General features: G+C 32.1%; 3 protein-coding genes across 5 annotated transcripts; 1 reads left to right on the plus strand and 2 right to left on the minus strand.

The window, feature by feature from the left end:
* Positions 1 to 2,369: 2,369 nt before the first annotated feature.
* Positions 2,370 to 4,764, minus strand: LOC118044067 (uncharacterized). The gene is made up of 6 exons (XM_035052228.2): positions 4,308 to 4,764; positions 3,768 to 3,863; positions 3,606 to 3,670; positions 2,908 to 2,963; positions 2,787 to 2,816; positions 2,370 to 2,673 (listed from the first exon to the last, which is right to left on the minus strand). The coding sequence occupies exons 1-6, from the start codon at positions 4,523 to 4,525 to the stop codon at positions 2,551 to 2,553; spliced, it is 588 nt and encodes a 195-aa protein (XP_034908119.1). The 5' UTR covers positions 4,526 to 4,764; the 3' UTR covers positions 2,370 to 2,550.
* Positions 4,765 to 13,423: 8,659 nt separating this feature from the next.
* LOC118044065 (uncharacterized) lies at positions 13,424 to 16,452 on the plus strand. 3 transcript variants are annotated; one of them, XM_073403859.1, is made up of 3 exons: positions 13,424 to 13,737; positions 13,977 to 14,047; positions 14,152 to 16,452. In XM_073403859.1, exon 3 carries the CDS (start codon positions 14,234 to 14,236, stop codon positions 15,128 to 15,130), a length of 897 nt encoding a protein of 298 aa, XP_073259960.1. In that variant the 5' UTR covers positions 13,424 to 13,737; positions 13,977 to 14,047; positions 14,152 to 14,233; the 3' UTR covers positions 15,131 to 16,452. The 3 variants fall into 3 exon arrangements, with proteins under 3 accessions (XP_073259960.1, XP_073259959.1, XP_073259961.1); XM_073403858.1 differs by having other exon boundaries at positions 13,977 to 16,452; XM_073403860.1 differs by lacking the exon at positions 13,977 to 14,047.
* A 2,710-nt stretch (positions 16,453 to 19,162) lies between these two features.
* On the minus strand, positions 19,163 to 23,568 carry LOC118044004 (protein NDL2). The gene is made up of 11 exons (XM_035052140.2): positions 23,394 to 23,568; positions 23,161 to 23,260; positions 22,587 to 22,684; positions 22,353 to 22,441; positions 21,611 to 21,671; positions 21,438 to 21,524; positions 21,172 to 21,249; positions 21,031 to 21,087; positions 20,767 to 20,822; positions 20,392 to 20,527; positions 19,163 to 19,791 (listed from the first exon to the last, which is right to left on the minus strand). Exons 1-11 carry the CDS (start codon positions 23,451 to 23,453, stop codon positions 19,519 to 19,521), a joined length of 1,095 nt encoding a protein of 364 aa, XP_034908031.1. The 5' UTR covers positions 23,454 to 23,568; the 3' UTR covers positions 19,163 to 19,518.
* Between the last annotated feature and the right edge of the window lie 2,446 nt (positions 23,569 to 26,014).

The raw sequence follows: 26,014 nt of genomic DNA on the forward strand, positions 1-26,014 counted from the left end.
GACCAGAGAACATGAACATCTTCATACTGGCAGGACTTGACGTCTTCGTGCAGAATGTATATATCTTCACCTGAAAAACAAAGATGCACAGAGTCATTAGATATGGAGGATTGAGTACTATCTAGTATTCAGTGATCACAGCAAGAAGAAAACCCCATGATTATTAATCTACCAGGCAATGTGAAGATATCGTAAGCAATCATGTGTGATCTATATGCTTTTCAGAAAATGTCTGGCCGCAAATCCAGCATAAATAATGGAGCCACAAATCTTGTAGATCATCTCAATGTGCTTCATTTACTGTGATGCTTAAAATTTGTCAAAGGGAACCAATAATGCAGTAGTATATAAGCAAAGACTGGGAACAAATGGCAAACAACAGAAGAAAATCAGATCAACAAGGCTTAGAGATGCAGTCTAGAACAAGAACGTACTCTTCTTATGAGCTGTTGAATGCTTGCGAAACCACAGCTTCTTCAAGGGAGAAAAGAGGGACTGCAGCCACCCCATTTTGACTATTTCATGGAGGTGAAAGGTGAAAACCAACGAAACATATAGAGGAGAAGAAATCAGAGAGAGAGAGAGAGAGATGTTTGCCTAGTTTGCTTATACAAAAGTGAATTCAGAACACCATGTATCTAACACTCAAGAATCCTCTCGCAGGCTTGCAGCAGCAGGCTATATGCATGCTAAGAACACATTTCCGATAGCCTGTGGCTGCCCTGTCTCAACAAAGCAAATTTTCCACTAGTGAGAGGAGAGAGTTCCATCCTCAGACAACTACAAGACCCCTTTCTATAGCACTCTTCAATATGTACTGTTTAATTTCGTACTCGTATAATTCATATAAATTGTCGGTACCTTTTCTTGTCAAAAGATGGCCACCAAACCTGTCGGGCTGCTGCTTTCACTTTTACATGAAATTATGTACAAAAATCATGCTCACATCACTGGAGCTACAGCCCGATTTTATGTAATTAGTTTGATCTAATTATGATAACCACCACGTCCACTAATGAATTACTGTTGAGCAATAGTTGACAGTACTCAAAATCTAAATGATCTGTGCTAGAGCGCAGATTTTATGTAATTAGTTTGATCTTATTAATTATTACTATGAAGTTTAGCGATCTTGTTGAACAAGAACAACTAGTAGCACCAATACAAAGGGGATGGGAGACATGCATCGCTATCTTGAGTCAGTGATCAGCTGGATTCTCTTACCAAAGAAAAGAACAGTTGAAATGTAACTGAGCATACTGTTCTATTGCAAAGCTTCCCTTGGTCGTTCTTATCCAGATGTTGTATCCTGCCGGCCCCTCATTCTCTCCACATTCTAAAAATCATCCTTTTTATAGTTTATATATGTGCATGGCAGAGTATTCATATAGAAGATTAGAGTCATCAATTGCTTGCAGATTGATGCAGAAGCTTTGCCTTTGGATCTTCATGCCATCTCAAACTTGTGGAGATTTTGAACAAAAATTTTCATAGGTTTGATATTTATAGTTAAAGATAATATTTAAATCTCAATGATTATTTTAAAAATTGACAAAAACAAAAAGGTTAAGAAAAGAAAGTAAATAAAAAAAAAAAAAACTAATGGTAGGCGGAGAATAATGGGCAATAGTGCTACCCACTGATAAAGCAAAAAAGAGTTTAAAACTCGACACACGAAAATGTTTGCTAAAAAAGAGAAACTTTATTGATAATATAAAATCAACCAATAAAAAGTGTAAGTAGAAATACAATTAAACAATTATGAAAATAAATTACAATTTTCAATTATTCAAAGTCCTTGATTTATGGTATTTTATTGTTCTCTATAATTGGATTGCAATCCAAAATATACATTTGTTTCCCCACATGCAGGAAGCTCTTTAGTTTAGGCAAATTGTTTCAAGTTTCTGCCGTTTCTCGAAGGCTACAAAGATTTCTTAGAATCACTTGTGGTAAATTTGCGTACCAGGACCAAACTGGCAAAGCATTCAAATAAGAAAACACAAGAACTTCTTCAGGTTTTCGAATTACGTTTCTTCTATAATTTGGTCAAAATGCTATCTCCTGGACTCTTTCTCAAGGAGGTCGATGCTGGCTTCTGTGAAGATATGCAGACAGCAGAGTACTTTTTGGTTGATAAGTCAACTGATAAGTGCTACGATTCCTTCAACCACCACCACTCCCCATCTAGCGTAATCAACTCTTTTTCTGCTTTAACGCGTGGTCCATCTCAAATTCACAACCTCTCTTTCCAGACTAGTCTTCACAGCATTTACCTTTTGACATAGTTTACAAAATCTCCTTTTAACATTTGCCTACCATGCTTCTCGAAGGCATTAGAATGGTTAAAAGCATTAACAACGACAGAATTTTTAATAAATGATATAATTTTTCCTATTCTTATCGATGTAACTATACATTCCATGCCCCCATAAAAGAGCTCCTCGATTCTAAAATGTCAAACGATTAACAATTACATGAAGGAAATATTGGGACTTTTCTGATAGAATGAAAAACTATAATAGCAAACAAATAGGCAGAGTATGTAGATTATATTACTGCGGAGATTATAACCAAGACAAATAGCAGTGCAGCTGCTCCAAGAATCAAACAGAAGGTCCAGCACACCTTCTTGATTAAACTTGTTGAAACAAAGGAACCAGAATCCTTGAACTGCTTATCCACAAAAATTAAGAGAAAATATTAATGATGATGATGATAGGAACAAGAAAAAAATGGAAATTTGAATGGTAGAACACCCTTGAATGAATATTCAAGGAATGTACCTGCACTTGATCTTGAGTTGTATCCTCTGACTGCAAGGAGAAGCAGAACCAACATGACAGTGTCAAAAGCCTAATGAGAAGAAAATATTAGGAACATCTAATTGTGTATTTAAATACTTACAGTAAGCAGCATGAGCAGCTCTGGATCGAATTTGGAGAGCAACTTCCTTTTCTGATCTGCAGGACACCATTGGATAGGTTAGCTGAAATATTTTCCATTTCGCCATTTTTTTTCTTTAAGGCATAAAAAGTAAGACCTCTCAAGCATCAAAATCGCCAACTTTGAGCACACTAGTGTGTAGTGTGTGTTTTGTTGGGATTTTTAAAATTAACACAGCAAAGTGGAAGTTACTGTGATGTGTCTCCGCAGTCGGCAAGCTGAACTTGAAAGCCACTGAAGAGGAGAATAAATCTACTCCTGAAGGTTAAATAGTTTGTGGTGATTCAAGCCTGATCTTGCAAAATACCTACAATATCTGAGTTTTGGGTCACTGGCAAGTGCTACAAATCCACTTAAGACAATGTATGAAGGAGGCTTAATGGATCTAATGATTGGATAAACTACAAATCCACCATGCCAACTCTTTCCTCATAAATCTGATCAGAGATGCCACTATATTTCGAGTACCTTTTTGGGTGCCCCAGTTTTGTTATGAAGGAATCCAAGGCTAAGGTTAACCAATCATTTACAGTAAAAGAAATAACCAGGCAATAACACTAAGTTTTCGGTATGTTTATTCTCACTGAAGTTGCAGAATAGCAATGCTGTGACATGAGATTTATATGCTTGACCACATACATTAAATTTTAAAGCATTACCTTGATCAAGGCTGTTGGTTGCTCTACTGGTTCCAGTGGTAGTTGAAGCCAGAAAACCTCCTGCCCTGTATGCACATACCAAGATCAAACCAATTTAAAGATTGATCCTTACTTTTCTGCAGCTAACATTCAAGAGGAATGAGGACATGAAACCAGCTGTACCTCTTTGTTGATGTATAGAGACGGAGAGCCAGTGCTCGTGTTCTTAGCTGTAAATCCGATAGCATTTTCCATCGAAATTCCGAATCTTCTCTAGTTCTGTAAAACCACTGCTGCAACAGATTATTTACTTCTATGGAAGCTTATTGAGTGCTAGATTGATGAATGCTTTCAAGTGTTACACAGATTACAGCAGTTAATGTTGGGAAAAACTGAAAAGTCTTTCAGTTCAAACCCACTAATTATTGCTGATTTCCCTTCCATTTGACTCATGAGATCCGTGATTTTTATTTTTATTTTTCATTTTTTACAAAAGTGCAATTCACAGAAACTCAAATTACAAAAAGACAACAAGAAAATAGGATTAATCGCTCAATGATACAGTGAAGTATATCAAGCATCAGAAGATTAACATTTGAGAAATTGAAGATGGAAGATCAATAAACAGCAGTAAAACACTAGCAGAAACAGAAATTATAGTCTGTTTCAAAATAAAGTAGAGAAACACCCATAAGGGCAAGATGTGAAGGATATGGAACATACAAGGCAGGCTTTGAAGGTGGGTTATGAAGGAGTGATTCAAGGCGATCAAGCTTGACTCCAGCTTCGATTAGCTTCGATTGAGCAATGTCTCTGAGCCTATTTTCTTCGGCTAAGTCTTTGTTCTTTATTCTGCTTTCTATGTCCTCCACCAACTTTGTTGCCTCTTGTGCTTCCCTTATCCATGCATCCATAACTAGACAGCACTCATGATTCATCATCTCTATCTCTCCCTGGACACCAAACTAAATCCCCTCCCTCTCTCTAAGCTAAAAACAACAGATAAAGAAACAAAAATGAAGTACGCAAGAAAGTGAACAATAAAACAATTCGATCTTAGCTACCTTCCAAAACCACCTGTCTCTCTCTCTCTCAAAGAACAAAACAACAAGAAAGGTGACTAGTTTGAGGAAAAACTTTAAAATTTCAGTTGTCATAGCCAATGTGAAATTGTTAATGAAGACAAGCAATGGATTTTAACAAGATATGGTTGTCCAGCTAAGAAGGTCCAACGATGGATATCTTCGTCTTAAAGGCGTTTTCTGAAAGTTAATTTTAAACTGTTTTTTATTCAAATTTAATTTTTTTATTATAAATTTTTTTTAATATTTTTAAATCATTTTTATAGATTAATATAAAAAATAAATTTTAAAAAATAAAAAAATATATATATTCTAAAATAAAAAAAAAATTAAAAACAACCAATACTAAAATCTCAATCAACATCCAAACTATATTTTCAACAACATTATTTCTTGCTAAATTAGATATACATGGCAAGTGCATGTGGTATCCAATAATTATTTTTCCTTATATTTATTAAAACCAACTCTCTTGGGATTTGTTCCACCCACCCCTAGCAATGTTTTAGACATTATAATTAAAAAGTGTTTTAAAAAAAATTAAAATTATTTTTTATTTTGCTTCAAATTAATATATTTTTAATATTTTTAAATCATTTTAATATGATGTCAAAATTAATTTTTTAAAAAATAAAAAAAATTTTAATGTTCAATAAAACTCGATCCAGGCTAAATATCATCAAAATTAACTTGTTAAATCAGACAGATTTTATATTTATAATATTATATAAGCCGAGCTTGTTATAGCATTCAATAAAGTGGGGATATTTATCATTGAAATTATATATCATAAATAAGATTTTCTTTCTTTTTAAAAAAATATATTATACAAACAACCAGCATTAAGAAAAAAGCAAATGATCATGCCAGGAAATGTGACAGTGCTCAAATTTGGGCTCAAACTGAAAAGCTTACCCCACTCATGGACCTAGCCCAGGAAATGTGGCCCAAAGATAACAAGTCGAAAAGGGACCCTTAAAGCAGTCACTGTGTTTAAAAGGAAAAGATCAAAAGATTGCTTGCTACTCCAATGCCAAAATGTCAATCTGAATGTTAATTTTTTAATCTTTTTTTTTAGCTTTTAATATTTTTTTCACAAAGCTCAACTCCCAATAAAGAAAATCATCACCGTCAGTCTTGTTGTTCAAGTTCCATTGGACAAGGAGATTAGGCAATCTTGCTTGGAGCTGGAGGTGTGCCCAAGATCTTTTTTTTATTGTTTTTCAATGGCTTTTAATGTGATAATATTAAAAAAAAATTGAAAAAAAATAATTTAATATATTTTAAAATAAAAAATACTCTTAAAAACAACTAATAACAAACACACAAATCCTCTAATGGATAAATAGGGAATTATCAAGTTGAAGATCAAGGCTATAAATATACATATCCACATCAAAATGTGGTTGTATCCATGATTGCAACCTCAGCAGGAACGGAACAAAAAGATCAAAGATATGATAAAAAGTACCAAAGCGAACACAGAGAGGGCAAAAGCTTCACAAAGCAGCTTGCCCTTCAGCACTCCTTTTTCCTCCCCGTTGTTCTCGCGTGAATGTCCCACTCTCTCAACCATCTGGTGCTTCCTCTGTATATTTGCATGTATTTCTTTCTAAATTTATCTCTTCTTTTTTTATATCCACAAACTTTATGATGTTTTAAATTTTTTAGTTTTCAGATTATTAATTTTATTTTTAATAATAATTATAAAAATCGACCTAACATAATAGATTGACCCAGTGATATTAAAGAATAATATAAATTATATCTTGAAATTTTACCTACAGCTTAAGCTATTGAGTGTAGATGATTTTTTAACATGGTATCAGAAGCATTGATGATCAAATAGTTAAGAGTTTGAATTTCATCATCCTTATTTATTTGATAAAAATTAAGCACAATGTAAGTGTGGATCTGTGCAAGTTTAAGCTTAAAGGTTTTTACTTGATAGGGGAGTGTTAGAGAATAATATAAATCATATCTTGAGACCTTACTTAACATTTAAGATATTGGACTGAGATAGTTATTTGATAAGTGATTCACCGACTTCGAAACCCTAGCCTGAAAAGGTTTTACATCTATGATCTAACCAATTTTTTTTACTAAAATAATATCACATTTAAAAAAAATACTAAAATTATTTGTTTTTTTTTTTTAATAAAAGCTTAAGTCAACTTGCTGATCTATAAAAGCCTAAGTGACAAGCCAGATTTTTAAATGGAATTGGTTATTGTAACTATGCTTTTACCTTAGGGAAAGGGATGCTTAGAGGTGCATGAACCCTAGCCTAAAAGGACAACATGGCTAATAACTCCAATGAGGAGATTACACATGAAGTATAGTCGATGCACGATGTTTATTACATGATTTGTGTAAGACTCCATAAAGTATTTGAATAGTCAATTAAATTATTGTTCCTTCTAATCTTGAGCTGGTCCAATCAAAGCCCAAAATACCATGCCAATATATGAGTTACATAGACTTTATCCTATATTAAATACAGATACATTATTGCAAACAATATTCATGGCAATTATACCTATGTTAGCTATGTTCGCTTAAAGCATGCACAAGCACATCATCTCACATCACATGATGGACTTATGAGTTGCTGCTAGGCAAACTCTTTTATTTTACCAAATTATTAGTTTTATTGAAGTCTAAGGCTAGCTAGATTATTAAATTACATGTCAAAAATTAAAAATTCCATTTAAAAAAATATTAGAAATTGAGAGTTGATAGTTACAACAGTAAGTTTCACTTTCAAAAATAACAATTTAACTGCAAAAGAATTAATTATTCAAAAATAATGATCTCCAAAGTCTGGAATGAGGAAGAAATAATTATAAAGATTAAATAAATTTAACCGAATTAAATTAGAAAAGGGAAAAAAAATAAGTCAGACTAAAAGATTTAAGGAAGGCATCAGAGTAGTGACTACACTGACTGTGAGAGTCAAACATGGTGAGTTTTCAATCAAGTGAATATGAACAAATGTGTCAGGGAGTCGGAGTACCTTTTTTTCTTAACCGGTCCGGTTCGGTCCGGTTAAGTTTTTGCACTGCAAAACCGAAAACCGAACCGAACCGGGGTTTTTTTCTATATAATCTATTCGGTTCACTCGTTTTTTTTTTTCGGTTCGGTTTTTTCGGTTAATCGCTTTCTCGGTTTTTTCGGTTTTCCGGTTTTTTTTGCACACCCCTAACACCTCAATTAAGACAATAATATGAGGTTGTGTTGTCATGTCCTTACATCTCAGGGTGATTTGCACAATATTTTTTTAAATTTATTTTTAATAATAGTATATTAAAATAATTTAAAATATTAAAAAAATTAATTTAAAATAAAAAAGATTTTTAAAAAAATTAGCAAAAAAACTTTTTCAACAGCTGAGCCAAAACAAGGAATACTTTCCATAGCCACCGCATCATCAAATCCTCTACTGTAAAATTTAAAGCTATACTTGTTTAGGTTATAGTTGTAATTATTTTTTAAAATATTTTTTATTTAAAAATATATTAAAATAATATATTTTTTTATTTAAAAAAATTAATTTTGATATATCAAAATGATTTAAAAATATCAAAAAAAATATTAATTTAAAATAAAAAATTTTAAAAAATACTTTTAAAATATAAAAATATTATATTGCTTCTGCGTTAACCATTACCCAATGAATCTAGGATGTCCTTGATAAATTAAATAGTTTTAACACCAATCAAATCAGAGCAGGTGTCTACCTTTTGCTCAGAACATAAATAAAAATATGTAGCCATCAATTTCCATGATTGGATTCCAAACCAAATGCTTCGTACCGTTGAATAGCCTATAAATTTTTGAAACTTTTAAGACCATTAGGGCTTAGGCATGATGTAACAACGAAAGAAAAACAACGTAGTCCTTGTTGATTTAAGGGACATATGATTTGAATTCTAAATTATAGAGTACTAGCTGTAGTTGTCAAAAAAAAAAAAAAACAAACAGAGAGAATGATTGGAGTAATATTTTCTTTCCTTTTTTATTTACGGTAGCAATTGATTCCAAAAAATAATTTTTTTTTAAGAATTCTACTACCAAACTTCATAATACTACCTCTCACTCCGGAAAAAAAACATCATCACAAGAATTATATATATATATTTCAAAAACTAGGTTCGCTGATTTTCTATGAGTTGAGCATAAATTTTAATATTTTCTAATTTATAATTTTTATGTTTTTCTTTTTTATTATAATAAACTCTAGTTTATTTATTTCAATTTAAATACTTCTAAGAGATTAAGATATTTTTTTGTTACAGATGCAAATACCAAAATCACTAAAAATAAAAAAATATTATTCATATAAATAATTACAACAATATTGTTTTTTATTATTCAAAAAGATAGGAATATAGGTAGGTAATCACATACTCTTTGAAAACAAAATTGTGTTTACATCACATAATCCTGCATGAAATTGGAATACAAACTTGGATGTACTTTGAGAATGTAATTGGATTGTATTTTAAAATTTATATTTTTTAAAAATAATTTTAAAATTAATATTTTTAATGTTATATATATATATATATATTAAAAAACACTCTGTTCTTGTGCAGGGAGATTTGAACTTTCAAATCACAAGGGCAAGGTACTCTATGAAGAGTTCTATTATCTTAAACACAAGTTCAAATCTCCCTGCAAAAAACAGAGTGTTTTTTAATATATATATATATATAACCCCAGTCAAATCACAGTAACTTTTGCTCCTAACATAAATAATGGTACGTAGCCTTCAATTTTCAATTTATGATGATTAGTATACTTTCGGTTATTTTTTTAAAGTATTATATTAAAATAATAATTTTTATTTTTAAAAAATTATTTTTGATATTAGTATATTAAAATGATTAAAAATACCAAAAAAAATTAATTTGAAAAAAAAAAATAAAAAAAATTTAAATAAAAAAATACTTTTAAAATATAAAAACAAACATGATTTTAAATATAATAATTCAATAATACAAAAACAAATTCAAGATATATGAGTTGAATATATTAACTATAGAGTACTAGCTATAGTTGTAAAAAAAAAAAAAAAAAAAAGAAAAAAAAAAAGAAAAAAAAGAATTCTTTGATTTTTCTTAAGAATTCTGCTAACAAACTTCAATGCTACCTCGACTCCTAAAAAAACCAACAATTATACATATATTTTTTCAATAATTAGAAAAAAAAATCTTTTTTTCCCCTTTCACAGCATAGGTTTACTAATTATACATATATTCTAGGAATGAGAGAGTGTTTTCCTTTTTTACTATAATAAATTCTATTTTATTAATTTTAATTTAAATACTTGATCTAAGAGAATAAAATATTTTCGTTACTATTTATTATATTTTATTCGAAAAGATGGAAAGATGGTAGGTAATTATAAAATCATACATGGAGACGGAAATATATCATCAATTATAGACATTAGTAGATAAGATTTGAGCTTTCAATGGACATTATTGAAGATTTTGAAGGTATTTAGGAATATGATATTATTTATTTTTTAAAGTAATTTTTGTTTAGCAATATATCAGGACATTAAAACGATATAAAAACACTAAAAAAATTAATTTAAAGTAAAAAAAATATTTTTAAAAATATTTTTAAAACATAAAAACAAAACGTATTTTTCAATTTTTTTCATTTATTTCTCCACCACATTACTAATACCAAACAATCATTTTATAGTAAGTAATTAATTCTGGAAATTATTTTCCACTTAGTTACTTGGTCACAACATGGCATAAGACGTGAAGCCGGGAATAAAGGAGATTAAAAAAAAGGAATAAAACACGACACAGAATAAAGGCAAGGATATTTGACTAATATTTAGCCAACCATTAATTTCTTATAATCACACCAAATAATTAAAGGGAAAAAGAGAGATCATACCATATCCATTGTTCAGAATCGAATCCCACCTCCAGATCATAGAACACCAACTCATTCACTACAAAATAAGGCTTCTGATGAGGCTGGCATGCCGATGAGTGATGAACGCTCTTTGCTGGGCACCTTACGAAAAAAACAATCGTGTTTTCATTTTATATTCAAGTCATATTTTACGTTTTAGATGTGGTTTTTTAAGAAATATTTTTTTTTTTTATTTGTTAGATATTTTCATATCATTTTGATATATTGATATTATCAATAAATTTAAAAATTTAAAAATAATATTATTTTAATATATAAAAAAATAATTATTACTACAATATCAAATATGCTTTAACATGCTAACTACTTTATGCATATATTCTGTCTAGTGTCTATCCTTTATATTCTCATATCGTGCGGGTCCTCAAAAGTTATTTTTGTTTATCAGCTTAACTAGAACAAGAAATCAATTTATATTATCCATGCCTGAAATGAAAGATAATAGAGAAAATGGAGGATAATCCCCGCTAAGGAGAATATTAATTTGCTCTAATGGCAAGATTATATAACGCTGCTTGTGCACGTGTTAATTAATAATAATTTAAAAAATAATTGTTATTATATTCTGAATCACCCTCTAAATAATAGTGGTGTGTAAAAACCATTAAAATAACAAAAGTTGCTTGTACACATTTTTTTTTTTTTTTTTTTTCACGAGGCCTGCGTCCATTAAGTGGCATAAGAACGCCCTAGGGAGATATATAAAAACAAGTTTTTGATATTGATTTAATAAAATAACATTTTATTTTATTTTATTAATTCAAACTAATTAAAATTTTAAAAATTTTAATTTTAAACTGAACAAATATTTAACCTTTTTGTTTCTTAAAAATAACATCTTTATCTTAATTTTTTGACTGAATTTTTTTTTAAAATCAACAAATTTATTATTATTTATCAATACATTTAATTCTTTTTTTTTTATTGAACACATGTATAATTTTTTTAGTTTTTAATTAGATTTTTTTATGATAAAAAAAATTAATAATGCTTGCACTATTTTTCCATTGAGGAAAAAAAAAGCTTCATCCCGTAGTGTGGAGTGGGAATCAAACTAGATATATATATATATATATATATATATAAAAACTAATTCTGGTTGTTATAAAAACGAAAACTAATTTGCTTGAGGAATCACCGTGACTTTACTTACAAACTACTATGGAAGGCTACAAAAGTTTTTTTTTTTTTTTTTCAGTTCTTTAATGAAAATCAAGAGAAAAAAGAGAAGATATAAAAAAAAAAAAAAAATATTCGAGTCAAGTTATGCTTTCATTGACAACATGTGTTATCGCAGAATGAGGAATATGATGAAATAATTTCAATAGCATCAAAGAAAAATTGTATTGGATCCCGAAGGAAGTCGCACATGTCACCCAAATACGATGACTTCCTCATACATTGGCACGTGTTTTTCATGCGCTAACTATTTTTTTTCTAATTCAGCCTCTAATTATATATTTTTTTATTCAATCCTTATTTTTTAATTACTACTACACTACTACTACTACTACTACTATTATTTAATTTGATCCCTAATTCTTTTATAGCTTTTTTATTTGCTCTCAAACTTCATCCTGCCCGAGTTTAATGAAAACTCAATCGAGGAGATAGGAAGTGAAGGGAAATGAAAGATTTTTTTTTTTTTTTTCATTTGATCCTTGGTTCTATTATAACTTTTGGATTTTTTATTATGGTCCTAGTTCTTTTGTGGCTATGGAGTTTGCTCATAAACTTCATCTTTTTAGAGCCCAATGAACGCCCAACGGGGGAGAAAGGAAAGGAAGGAAAACAAAAAGGATAGCCGGCTAAATTAGGTTAGCTCATTATAATCATGTCATGACATTACTCACACATTTAGCAAGTTAAATCAAGTTGGTAGGGGTAGATTCAATATGACATAATTTTTTTTATTTTGCTCTTTAAACTTTTTTTTAGTGATATTTTTTTGATATTTTGTTATTTTACGTTTGAGCCTGATCGAGTTAAGCAAAAGTTGAAATGACAACTCTCTTAAATTTTTTTAGAGTAAAATCGGGTTTTGAAAGGGGCAATTGGGTCGCGATTCGAACCATTAGTCAAATGACACATGCTGAACCAACTCATCGAGTTAGGCAAGGGTTGAAACAATAATATCCTTGATTTTTTTCTTAGCTAAACAATGTTTTGAATAAGTTGACCATCACGATGGAGCTTCTTGGTCAAATGGCACACACTTAACCAACTTCAACATGATTAAATTTGAAAGAAAGACCATTCATTAGCGCACGACATAGATCAACACTAAACAAATAAAAAACAGAGTTAATACACTAACAAGTTATTTTATTTTCAATTTAAATTTTTTATGCTGAATAAGCTTGCTAGATTTTTTTTTTTTTTATTTGCATCATTTACATTAATGATCAGTCTTTGTTTATAGTTAATATTTTTTTAATATTATTATTTTTGTTAAACACGTTAATAAGCTTTTGATGCATTATTTTATATTTTTTTACTTTTCAATTTAAAATTTAACATCATCCATGTGTTTTTTTTTTTTTTTTTTAAGGATTGAATCCAACTTTTGATCTGCCCGCGTACTAATTATTTTGTGAAATCTTTATCTCCCACGAACTAAGGGTTTTTTTTTTTTTTTTTTTTTTTTAAGGAAAACTCAATTAAACGTGACGTCGTGCTTGCATTAAATTTGTTGGACCCCACATTAAAGAACCGTTTCTCTCCGTAAAAAAGTTTCTTTGGCTTCTCATTTTCTTCCTTAAAGATCCTTAAATACATGCAAAAATGAAGCCTAAAAAAAGCTTGCATATTTACGGCCCCTTCCATGAAACAGAAGGTTTCAACTCAGTCCCCCGCCCGTCTTGCATAAATGGCTCGGTCTCTTTCTCTTATTTACATTTGAACAAGACATGGCAAAAAAGAAAGTCGAGATAGAGAGAGACTTTGAGAGAGACCTTAGAGAAAAAAGAAAGAGAGATGCTTTTTAATTTTCTCAGTGTAGAGTGCTCTTCAAAGACCAGCCTTTCCTGCAATACACAGTTGCCAAATAAGTAACAGTTTGCTTTTTATTTTGTTCCCTTGGTTATTTCCGCTGTCACTTTCTTGAGGTATACATGTTTGTTGATCTTCTTCTTTTTCTTTTTTTTGTAATAAAAACTTAAATTTTGATTTTAAATTGTTAGAGATGACATTGACAGTGAAACAAGTCTGCTTTTTGTCTGCTTCTTTCATCAGTTACTTTACCACCAGTACTTACCTACATTCCTCATTTTTGTCTTCAATTTAGATGTGCTAGCAGTTTTTCCCTGGATTTTTTAAAGCTTTTTTCATTTACTGCTTCTTTCAGAAATGCATCAAACTAGACTGTACCCAGATCAAAATCAAGTCTTGATTAGCTGTTTTTGAAGCATTTCTTATGTGGGTTTTTGAGATAAGAGCCCTTTCTTTTCTTAACTTCTAGTTTTGCTTTTTATTTACTGTTAGTTCAGTTTCTGAGTCTTTTTCTGTTGTGTTATTTTTAGCTGCAAAATTTGGGAGCAAGTGTTTGTGAAAAGTCTTAGAGAGAGTTTTGGAGTAGAAAAGTTCAGTTCTTTTAGTGTCAAAATGAGAGATTTCCCATCTTGTTTTGGTGAAAATGGGGTACAAGTGGCTGATTCTTCGTCTTCAAATACAAGTAAAAATGCACAGAATTTGGTTACTTGTGTGTATCAATGTCGAATTCGAGGCCGGTCTTGCTTGATCACTATTACATGGAGTAAGAATTTGATGGGTCAAGGTCTAAGTGTAGGGATTGATGATTCTGCAAATCATTGTTTATGTAAGGTTGATATTAAACCGTGGTTGTTCTCAAAAAGAAAAGGGTCTAAGAGTTTAGAGGCATATTCTTGTAAAATTGATGTATATTGGGACCTTTCATCAGCTAAATTTGGATCTGGGCCTGAACCATCAGAGGGATTTTATGTTGCTGTTGTTGTGGATAGGCAAATGGCTCTCTTTCTTGGGGATATGAGAAAAGAAGCTTTCAAGAAAACTGGTGCTACTCCTATTCCTTCCAATTCTGTTTTTGTTGCAAAAAGAGAGCATGTTTTTGGCAAGAAAGCGTTCCGTACCAAGGCTCAGTTTTGTGACAATGGTCAAATTCATGATCTCGTGATTGAATGTGACACGATTGGTGTCAGTGACCCATGTCTTTTGCTTCGTGTGGACTGTAAGACAGTGATGCAGGTGAAGCAACTCCGGTGGAAGTTCCGAGGGAACCATACCATATTGGTTGATGGGCTAGCAATTGAATTGTTTTGGGATGTACATAACTGGCTCTTTGGTACATCAGTTGGAAATGCTGTTTTTATGTTCAAGACTTGCTCCTCCGCTGAGAAGTTGTGGGCTAGCCAACCGCTTTCAGATCCAAATGTGTTGCCATGGTCCTCCCAGAGATTTCTGGATTCCAGATCACAAAATCTTGGTTTTTCATTGATTTTGTATGCTTGGAAGCATGAATAGAGAGACTCAGAAATTCTTATTTGAGAACTAACAAAAGCATTAGTGATTTGTGAATTTTATTAATTATGTCGGTTACACTTAGTGTTATTAAACGTGATCCATTTGTTTACTTCACCTGTTTTTTCCAGTTGAGAACTTTAGCAATTGAATGGATCACATAAAATTTTGTGTTTTCAGTTGGCTGTGCATCCTTCATGATGTGTTTCTTAATTTCATTTTTATGGTTCTTATTGGAAATCCAATATCAAGAAAATACTTATGTTCAATGTAGCTTCTTTTTTTGTGGCATGAATTTGTTGAAACCACATGCAACTTTTAGCATGTCATGCCTCAGAGACTTTTCACAATGAATTCCTCGCCATGAATTCATGGTATGGGATATCTGAACTGTGAGTATGTGCTCCCTTCTAAAGTTGCTCCAGCCGATGCCAAAGTTATAGTTGGGTGACTTACCACTAGTTGGAATCAATCTCCTTGTGATGCAGGTGTCCTGGCTATTTCATCAAACGAGGGGAGTCAAAGTTCAAGGGGTCAGTGCATGTTTTGTAATCATGTCAGTTGGCTTGTTAGCTAGAAGGTGAAGAGAGCACTGTGCTATAAGGTATTTAACTCGAGTGATGCTGTTTCTTATTCTTTGCTCTTAAGGGTGGTGGCAAAGTGGTCCATTGGCTATGGCGCACGAACGGTATCAGACATTCTTTTTTTCACGCACAGTACTGTTGTGGTCGTTGGTGTTTAAAGTTGATCCTTTCCTGCCTGTGTTGTGTCCGTAGTTGTGGTCTGTGAAACAATATAAAGTGATGATTATACGAGGGGGCTAGTAGTTTGTTTAGCAACAAATGCCTACATTTGATGAATACAGGGCTTACACATTACATATAATTTTGCTTTGGAATTTGCTATTACGAGCATGGAGTATTTGGTTGTGAATGTCAAAAGTTCAAACCTTGCATGGCCTGGCCAGAGAAACCTATTGTGAATCTCCTGGGCGATTATTCTACCTATGGCAGTGGATACTGGATGGAAAGCCTGCACAAGGTAAAGGAGGATAGTTGTTGAACTTGAGAGGCTATCGGAGTTCTCTTGAAAATTCAAGTTCTAAACTCTGCCGAAATTGATGTGGTGTTTTTGTTCTTTCCGCCTTGATTATTGTGTTTACTGCTGTTCCAGTTCACTTCCTTGCTTTTTCATAGCTGGTTCTTAACCTCTGAGGAGACAAAATAACATGCTTTTCTGTCTTCTGTGCTCTTTTCTGTTGAAGGATGAAGATCAATTATAATTGGTAATGTCAAAGATCTGCAGGAGGTTTTTTCTTTTCAGAATTACATACACTTTTTAACATTCATACTTCTATGAATTTACCCCCGTTCACTTGTTTTGTAGTTGATTCAATTAATGTGAGGTGATATTTCGTAAATTCATTCATGTTGCATCATGCTTCCAGCACCCTTTTGACACATTGAGATTCTTTGGTCCTGCATTTCTATGTTTTGGCTTTAGGTTTACGACATATTTAGATGTGAAGTATGATGTTAGTTTCCACGCCTTGGTAGTTGGTGTCCAGTCAATTTCTGTTTGTTTGATTGTGGAAACTAACATGCGGAATCTGGTACCCAATTTTATGATAAGATGAAGACTCTGCATTGTCTGCAATCTCAGCTAGCAGCTCATGTAAAGCTGTATGCAAACGCGAGTCAACCTGTGTTTTTTTAAAATTCAATTTTTTTTTGCTAAAACTTAATTTTTTTTTTTTATATATTTTGGATTGTTTTGATGCGCTGATTTTAAAAATGATTTTAAAAAAATAAAAAAATATTATTTTGATATATTTTAACATAAAAAACATTTTGAAAAATAATTGCAACCACACTTCCAAACATATTTTAGTCTAGTTCAAGGAATATGATTTAAACATGGATGCTCATGTACATAATGATTCAAGTCTCGTAATATTCTTCATGTCAGTCTCAATTTGAACTTCTACCTGGCATTTTTTGACATGGAAAATTGGTGTAAATTTATTAATTTCTTTCTTGAATCAAAATCTTGAAAGCTCAGGTTGTTGACTGTCATCTTATGTTCACAAAAATTGTTGCATGATATGATATTTCATTTGATGCCGCAGTGCATATACGTGACAAAAGAGTACATGAGTAATTGCGACTTACAAGTTACAACTGCATATAAGCTTAGAGTTGTTACTGTGTTCACAAATATCGTACATGATCCAACCTGTCTAACGCCTTAATTTCCAGCTACAGAACAAAATAATGCAGATGCAAGGGTCTCTGTGAACTGAAGCCAATCTTGGAATGGGGTGGCTGGCATGCTGACTGCTTGTTGTGAGGTCCTATTCCAACTGTTTAAGACAAAAACGAAAGTCCTATTCCAATTGCTCCTGGTCTAGAGCTACACTTTTGTCGGGATTTTAGGCTGCATCTTGTGAAGAGATTAGCAGAATCTCTTAGCAAGACCAGATATCTTTTCAAAACTTTTTAATCAATTGTACAAAGCTACAAGACTAGAAACCACTGTTGTCTCCTGCAAGTGGCCACAGTTGTCTTGATAGGTGGAATTCACGGGGACAACAGTTAAATGAGATCTGTCAAGGAAGTTTGTGATTTAATTATGTAGTTATGGGTTTGGTTTTAGAGTCACTCTGTCAGTCTTAGCTATTAACTAGTCCCGATGTTCATGTTCGGATCAACAGTCAATTCTGGCCTAAAAGAAAAGGAACTCAATTTTACTTCCAACGAAAAATCTGAAATGCAAACTGAAAGCATATTACCTTTTACGTTAATAAATGCAAAAGAGAGTTGTTAACGACGTACTAACACTGAACCGAGATGCTAAGCAATGGATATAGATAAACGAACATGGTCTTGCATGAATTATGCTATTTAACATTTCTATTTAATTATATACCGATATTTTTTTTGAAAAAATAAAATTAAATCAAAACAAAATAACTTATTTGTATAATTCATTTGTGTTTTATCAATATGACTTCGTCCTATGTTGTAATCTTTTGCATGGTCTGGGTTTCAAATCCAATCCCTTCATGACCTGATTAGGCTCTAAATTTCATTGTTGTAGGGGTTGCGAGGGCATCCATATTGTATTCTCTATGCCTTTTAGTTTTATTGTTAATATTGACATCAACATGACCACAATAAACTAACTAATCTGGTCATTTAATTTCTCTTTTATCTTCCTTTCTTTTCTTTCCAGTTGGGCTTTCATTGGACTTAGGTAGGAAGAAATATGAGATTAAATTGAATATATATATATATATATATATATATATATATATATATATATATAGAGAGAGAGAGAGAGAGAGAGAGAAGAGGTATTTTTATCGTACTTTTTAAAAAGTAAATAACCAAACTGCCCCACTCAATTATGCAAATAACATTCGGATCCTCAAGAAAGGACATCTTTACCCCGCTTCCAATGGAATCGTTAAACGCTATGAAAGAGAAATTGTTAATACACAACATTTCTCCATACAATGAACAGGAAAAAGATGAGCCCTTTTTTTTTTTTTTTTTTTTTTTTTGTAATTTTGCTGGTCAATTTGTTCTGAACTTGTTTAATAGAGTGAGGGATCGTGGGCCATAGTCACTTAATGAAGTAATAGGTTACTATTTGCTTGAATCACGAGCATAACAAAGGACAAAGGGAGAAAAAGTAGAATGCTTTTTCTTTGTTTAGTTTTAACTTAATCCCTTGCTAAGAAAAACAATCTGAAGAACTTTGTCTCGAGGAGAATCTCTCTTTTCAAAACCAATTGTTCTTGGAACTTGTAGGAATCCACCAACTCCAACTCAGTAAAGCTGGGAATTGAAGATTGTGTTTACAAAAATATACTCTTAGATTTTGATCATCTCCATTCACAATTCTTTGAACTATCCAACGGAATTCAACCATAATTTAATATTTTTTTCAAGGAAAACATACTTTAATAAACACCAATAAATGTTCTCAGACATGCCTTGAGTCAAAACCAAATAGAAACGACGGAAAAGATGAGGAAAGCAATGGTGATTCTTGGACATTGCTTCGAACAATTACTTGCAAGAGAAATTACATAAAGTACTACAGAACATGTCAAATGCTAGAAACTGATGCTCCTGTAATAAATAAGACTCCTACCATCTCGGTATCCTGTATCTATAAATATCTATTTTATCTACACTACAAAGTAATCAAGAAAACCGTTAAATGAATTCATCCCTAACCATAAAATTCTCCTACCAATAAAATCAAAGAATACGAGTATCCTACCTTGTAGATGCAAGACAGTTATCATGGTAACCATACACGTATTTGTAAAGCCAGCATACTGCTCCTCTGAATTATTAAATTGGAGACTTGCGAATAAATCATACTTTGACATCAATGTCTACACGGGTTTTGATTGGTTTGAGCTTGATACCCAGACTCTCAGGGGAGAGAAGTTCCGGTGCTATACAGCAGCGACTTGAAGGACTGGTAGGGTTGGAGCCAATAGTTGATGAGGAAGGGTTGGAGCCAATAGTTGATGAGGAAGCAAAATACGGTTGTCTGTGGTACCCAAACCCCATTAGAAAAAACTCTATCGGAATTATCATGGCATAAGGGTGCTCTTCTGTGACTAATGAACCACATGCTTCAACCTGTTGGAGATACAAATAAACACTTTTAAGATGCAAAAAGGAAAACAAGCACCTTAAACTTGAAAGTGATCTTAAATAAACTTCCAATAATATGTCCATATATTTTTTAGATTACGGTGGCGTGCTTGCAAAAGCAGACATACGGCAGGTGATCTCATTTTTAGTTAATAGTCAAGGTATAATCCTTTCATGCAGGAACATATACATGCCTTGTCAACATTATGATCCAACAAGATGACCAATTAGGCCATGGAAATTTCAGAGTGTTTTTAATTGTATTGCTAGTCTTACCAAGAAAATTGGATCTGTCAATGTTGTTAATGGTCATTTGGGAAGAGAATAATGTTGCTGATAGCTTAGCAAAACATGCCTTGGTAAGGAAGGAAGAGTTATTGGCATGGTTGTAATCTTTTTCTCAGCCTTTAGAGTTACTTTCTTTATGGTTCCTTTTGGGTTATAATACAGCTTTTCAATTTTCATAAAAAAAAAAAAAAAATATATATTATTAATTAGGCAATTATATCACTAAATCTTGCGTATGTTAAAAAAGCCAACTGCTCATAATGAAACAAATGGTCTGAAGAAGTGAAACCACCCTACCTCTACAAGAGCGCAAGTTTTCTTGCCCATTTTGGTACTCATGTATACTGATTCATCACGAAATTGACTACTTTCCCCCACAAAAATAAGCGTCCTGCACTGCAAATTCTCCAAGCCCTCTGTAAGGTCATACCTCCTGCTTAATAAAACACCTTGATAATTAGTTGATCATAGGCATTTTTACAAGACACAGTGGGGCTATATATGTTACGCAATTAGTTCCAAAACTTTGTAGCAACTGGCTAAGTTACAATCTTATGCAGACATGCTAGCTTAAATGGCACCACAAAATGAAAGCATTCAGTGGTCAGCAGAAGAGATTCGGGCTAATGATGTATGAACAAGAAGATGCTTAAACAAGTTACAAATACTCACTCGTTGATTGCTTGAAGAAAGCGCATTACATTCAAACTTTTTCTTTCATCCAGCAACTGCCAACAAATGATAAATGAGATTGACATCAAATATCTCAAAAAGGCACCGTATAGGATGTACCCTTCCTAGACACTGATAAGAGTGACAGGTTGCTCTGACAATATATCACAAAGGGTTAGGGTGTTTTTGTTATCACCAATTCTGAGACTGTACAAGTCAAATGGAATTAACAGGAAATAAGACATTGAAACCAAGAATCCTTACCCTTCTACAAGCTTGAATGATGTCTGCTTCTGCGCCCTGCACACTGCACCTAATTTCCTACATTCAGAATCAGATAATTATACATCACATTCCAAAATTGGAAAAGATTAAAAAAAAAAAAAAAAAGGTCATCAATAGTACCTTACTGAAGTAACGCTGGAGAAGGCATTCCTTCAATATTCCACACATTCCGTAGAAGTATAACAAGTTCATTAACACCTGAAAAGGCAAGTCCAGTAAAACCCTAAGCAACTTGGATTACTGTGAAGATGTGTGAAACAGTGTGTATATTAGTTTTATCCTAATCTTTTTTAGGTGTCCCAGGTGAATGGTTTCCTTCAAATTTATATTTTTTCCTCAAAAAAAAAAAAAAAAAATTGCCTTGACTTGAAGATGGAGAGTAAAACCTTATTGTAAAACCATTCAGTCCATGAAGGTGCCTTGCAAATAGGGGAAACAAGAATTAGCCCAAGCACCCGTTCTTGATATCTCATCTGTACCACAAGGAAAAATAAACATGTATCAGAACATCAGGGTAAAAACAGAGGCAACTGACAAGGGTAGACTTTTCCCAACTTACAGTGAAAAGTGTCAGGATGTAAGCACCAGCCATTACGCCTAAGCACAGAACCTGTTTCAGCCTGATTTAGAAAAGTGAGTTAGATCTTTAACATACTGTAACATGTCTTCATGACAGAGATATATCCTTAATGGTTAGATTAGGATTCCTCTTAGGACCTTTACATGAGAAAAACATTGATAATTCACATTTCTGGACACTAATCTTGTGTATCGGGAAATGAATTCTGGCTACTATTGCAGCAATTTTGCACAAAGTGAATCCTATTTTGGCTTGAAACTGCAAACATTTAATGACTCGAGACATTAATCAATACACTTGGTAACTGCCCTTCCTAATTGATCTTCGCTCCTGCTCCCAAAATCTCAGTTTCTAAAAATTTAGCTAGTTATAAACAACAGTAACTCTTTATTGGGAGCTCTCTTGAATAAGACACAAAATTAATGCAGGGCATGACAGAACTTTGTGCAACTGGTGTTGCAGAATAAAAACAAGATTCCAGATAGCCGAGCCTACCAAAATCAATAGGACTCATAGACAAATGATGGTCAATGGTTCATAAGTAATCCAGATAACAGGACACCAAAATGAACCAGACCTTTGCATGAAAGCACTAATAAGAAATGATCAGACAACCAACTTGAAAACAACAAGAAGCAGATCAAATCTTCATTGGTACACAAAAAATTCATAATTGGAAAAGCATATAAGAAACCAGTAAATGCAGCAAGCAGTTAAATACCCGAAGAAATCAAGCACTTCAGCAACCTGGTCTGCTAAGTCATCAACACTAAGTAATGGAACATCAGAAGAAATGACATCAGCTCCCAACTGCAAGAGCTCTTGAACAAAGGGTGGAGAGAGACTTTATTAGCATCGTTCAAAGGGGGAAAAAAAGAAGAGATAATAAACCATAACCAAACAAAATTAAACAATTAAACTCCGCCAATGTTAAAGAACCAACAGCGACACTGACCTCATGCCCTGGGGCATCGATGTGGTATATGCAGAAGTTATGGAGCAACAAGGAAGCTGCATCAGGGCTAAATAAGAGACCTTGGAAACAAGTCATAGCTGTGAAAAAACCCAGAAAGCAAAAAACACCAACATATCAAAAACAAATTGAAACTCAGATCTTTTCAATTAGAAGCAACTAAAGCATGCCAGCTCAATAACACTTAAACTCATTATTTCTTCACTAAAACTCAAGAATCAATTAAGAACCATAAAAATTCTCAATACTAAGAATTTAATTATCATAAATATGCTTAGATTAAATTAAAAGCATCCATTACAGCTGCTTTCAAGGAACTCAGTCTGAACCACCCCATTTCTTGTAAAACAAAGCACTGCAGTTACAATTTTTCTTTAAGAGTGCAGAAAGTATAACAAACTTTCAAACAAAAGCACCAAAAAAACCCGGAAATAATTGAATTTCACCTCACATGAGCTAAACACACAAACCCATTTAAGGTAAATTAGAGAAAATCAGAAAGAAAAATAGCCCATTAAGTAAAAAGATGAAGAAATTACAAGAAAATGGAACATACAATTAAGAGCAACATCGGGGTAAGTTATCAAAGCAGGCTTCTCTTGATCACCACAAACATACACAGAGATTGAACCTCTGCTTGTTTTCACCACATGCTCCTGCTTACATTACACATAACACCAAAATCCATTAATAAAGCTTAAAGCTTGTAAGACACGGAGTGTAATCAAGAAAACAAGAAAGATATCATTTTTTTCCCTTTCTTCTTGTTAGTTAGAGTTCGTTAATTACCTTCCCACCAAAAGATAGCATGTCAATATCCACCGAAACTGAGTCACTTGACTCACCCATGACTCGCTTCTTTCAACACTCACAATGCAGCAGCAATACAAAAACTAAACAGCAAATCACTGAATTGAAGTTATCTCTTCTTGTTTCTTCGTCTTCTTTCTGAACTCTCTCTCTGGGTCCTCTCTCGTTTTCTTTCATTTTCAGAACTTAAAAATACTAAACTGCCCTGACCAAGTCACTGAAATTACATCAAATCCATGTTTGTTTTTGCAAAATATCAAACTTGCCCTATGGTCAAAGCTGTTACTACGGTCTTCTTGTTTGTTTTGAGGGTGAAAAAGTGACCGTTGCATTTGCGTAGAAGGGTAAAATGGTCAATTTGAGGGCATTTTGGTCAGTGCGAAAGCGGCATCGTTTTCTGGTGATTGAGGTCATTTCATAGATAGGTATCAGACAGCTGTTTGCCACCTGGAAGCTGGAAAGGGAGACGGTCCCATTGGGTTAATCTATCATAGTGCGCCAGCTCATCATTGTCCATGCTTGCTGTTGATACCTCATTTAGCCACTCCAATCATTAATGATGAAGATGATGATAATATTGTATAGTTATTATTTTTAGAATAAAGTTTTGTTCTCTAATGTTAATTTTCTATGGTTTACGTTGTCTTGATTTTATGAGGCACATGGAGTGTGGCAGCTAGATTAGTTGTTAAACTTCTTTTGTTTAGAAACTGTTTGGGTCGTGGTTGTACTTATCTTTAATGAAATTTTAATTTTTTTTTATATTTTTAGATTATAATAAAAATAACTTTTTAAAAATAAAAATATTATTTTAATATATTTTAAAAAAACAGTTTAAAAAATAATATTTACCATATTCTCAAACAAGTTATCAATATATTCATTAGAAAATGAGAAGGGATAGAATGATATTCTTGTTAAGTCTAGCTAAATTTGATGGTTTAATTTGAAAAGGTTATAATCTGAATCTAATAAAAAAAAATTTTAAATTGAAGTGATTTAAAATTAGCTCGTGACTTGTTTAACCTATTAAATTTTTGTCATGCTCGGTTTGGCTAGAATTATAAAAAATTTAAATAATAATAATAATAAAAAATTATCCAATGAAAAGTTGTTAAAATGTAAAATAAGGTAGCTTGATCGTGGTCTAAACTCCCAGGATTAGCGGGTCATTATTGTCGAAATAAAGGATGAATCAGGATCACTCATCATCCCCAGTGGAAAGTACTCGAAAACTTGGGACAGGATTGGTCTGTCATTCGCAGTCGGAAAACGCGTTTTTGAACGGCAATCACGGGCACTGCAAAACATGCACGGTTACGTTGAAATTTGTCCCCCCACCCCCATAGTCTTCTTCTTCACTGCCATGTAGAATTCGATGCTTTGTGTGTTTTGACTTTTGACTTGCCTCGTCCTCCTTTTGCAACAAATTTATATCAACTTCTTCGTGACAGTTATTTTTATGTTTTAAAAATTATTTTTAAATAAATTATTTTTTATTATTTTGACATATTGATATTAAAACTAATTTTTATAAAATAAAAAAATATTATTTTAATATTTTTTAAAATAAAAAATATTTTAAAAATTAACCATAACTATATTTCCGGATATATTCTTTTAAGAGACCGTTTGTCTCTGCGTTTGCACCTGCGTTTGGTGCAAATTTGAATTTTTTTTTGTTAAAATTGAGTTCGGTTTGTACTTTTTGAATCGTTTTAATGTGCTGATGTCAAAAATAATTTTTAAAAAATGAAAAAACATCATTAACATGTATTTCGGCACGAAAAGCTATTTGAAAAGCAACAGCTACCACACTGCCAAACACGCTCTAACTACCAAACCAACCGACCCTTTATAGCTTGAACAACATTTTGTTGAGATCTTGAATGGATCCATGGATCCAATAAATTCACCAATCTAATTTCTTTATTACTGTGATTTGACTTAATTTGAACATCAACTCACCTGAGACTTCAACATCAACATATAAATTTAAAGGGAAAAACTAGCCTAGAGGAAATTATAACTTCACTTCCATGCCAAAACAATTAGTATTAGTTGATTACTTGATGTCAATTGTTTAATAACAATTAAACTCAGGTCAACTGTTTAATTCGCCGGAACTTATTTGGCATCTTGATTCAAATATATTTTTAAAATGTTTGAAATTTTAATTTTTTATGTGATTTTAAATTGTTTTAATACACTTGTGTTAAAAATAAATTTTTAAAAATAAAAAAATATTAATTTAATATATTTTAAAATAAAAAAAACAATGCTTAATAATAACTAATTACATGACCCACGAAATATCGCGGGTCATTTTTTTTTAAAATAAAAAAAAATATAAAAAAAACTAAGATTTAAAAATATTAGGTTTTTCTGCAAAGCTATACTCAAGAGTTTTGAGTTTAACTGCAATGCATGACCCAAAAAAATAATATTAATAATAACATTAAACTTGCATGATCCAAGTTTAAGTGAGTCTGGCTACAATACCAGACTCAAGAATATTGGATGTGGGTCTGATTATAAGATCGTGTCATAAAAGTATGATAATTAAATATATTAATTAAAAAGAAAAAAACAAAGAAAAA

This window comes from Populus alba, chromosome 13 (assembly GCF_005239225.2).
Source record: "Populus alba chromosome 13, ASM523922v2, whole genome shotgun sequence".
In the NCBI taxonomy this organism is placed as follows: Eukaryota; Viridiplantae; Streptophyta; class Magnoliopsida; order Malpighiales; family Salicaceae; genus Populus; species Populus alba.

Bases quoted from the DNA above. Each gene is read 5' to 3' on its own strand.
- LOC118044004 (XM_035052140.2), bottom strand. From the start codon at position 23,453: ATGGGTGAGTCAAGTGACTCAGTTTCGGTGGATATTGACATGCTATCT. The intron at 23,261-23,393 runs GTAATTAACGAA...TAATGTAAGCAG, and splicing joins TGCTATCTTTTGGTGGGAAG to GAGCATGTGGTGAAAACAAG. The intron at 21,525-21,610 runs GTAAGTTGGGAA...CTTGTGGTACAG, and splicing joins ACATCCTGACACTTTTCACT to ATGAGATATCAAGAACGGGT.
- LOC118044065 (XM_073403858.1), top strand. From the start codon at position 14,234: ATGAGAGATTTCCCATCTTGTTTTGGTGAAAATGGGGTACAAGTGGCT.
- LOC118044067 (XM_035052228.2), bottom strand. From the start codon at position 4,525: ATGATGAATCATGAGTGCTGTCTAGTTATGGATGCATGGATAAGGGAA. The intron at 3,864-4,307 runs GTATGTTCCATA...GTGGTTTTACAG, and splicing joins CCACCTTCAAAGCCTGCCTT to AACTAGAGAAGATTCGGAAT. The intron at 2,674-2,786 runs GTACATTCCTTG...GTGGATAAGCAG, and splicing joins CAACTCAAGATCAAGTGCAG to TTCAAGGATTCTGGTTCCTT.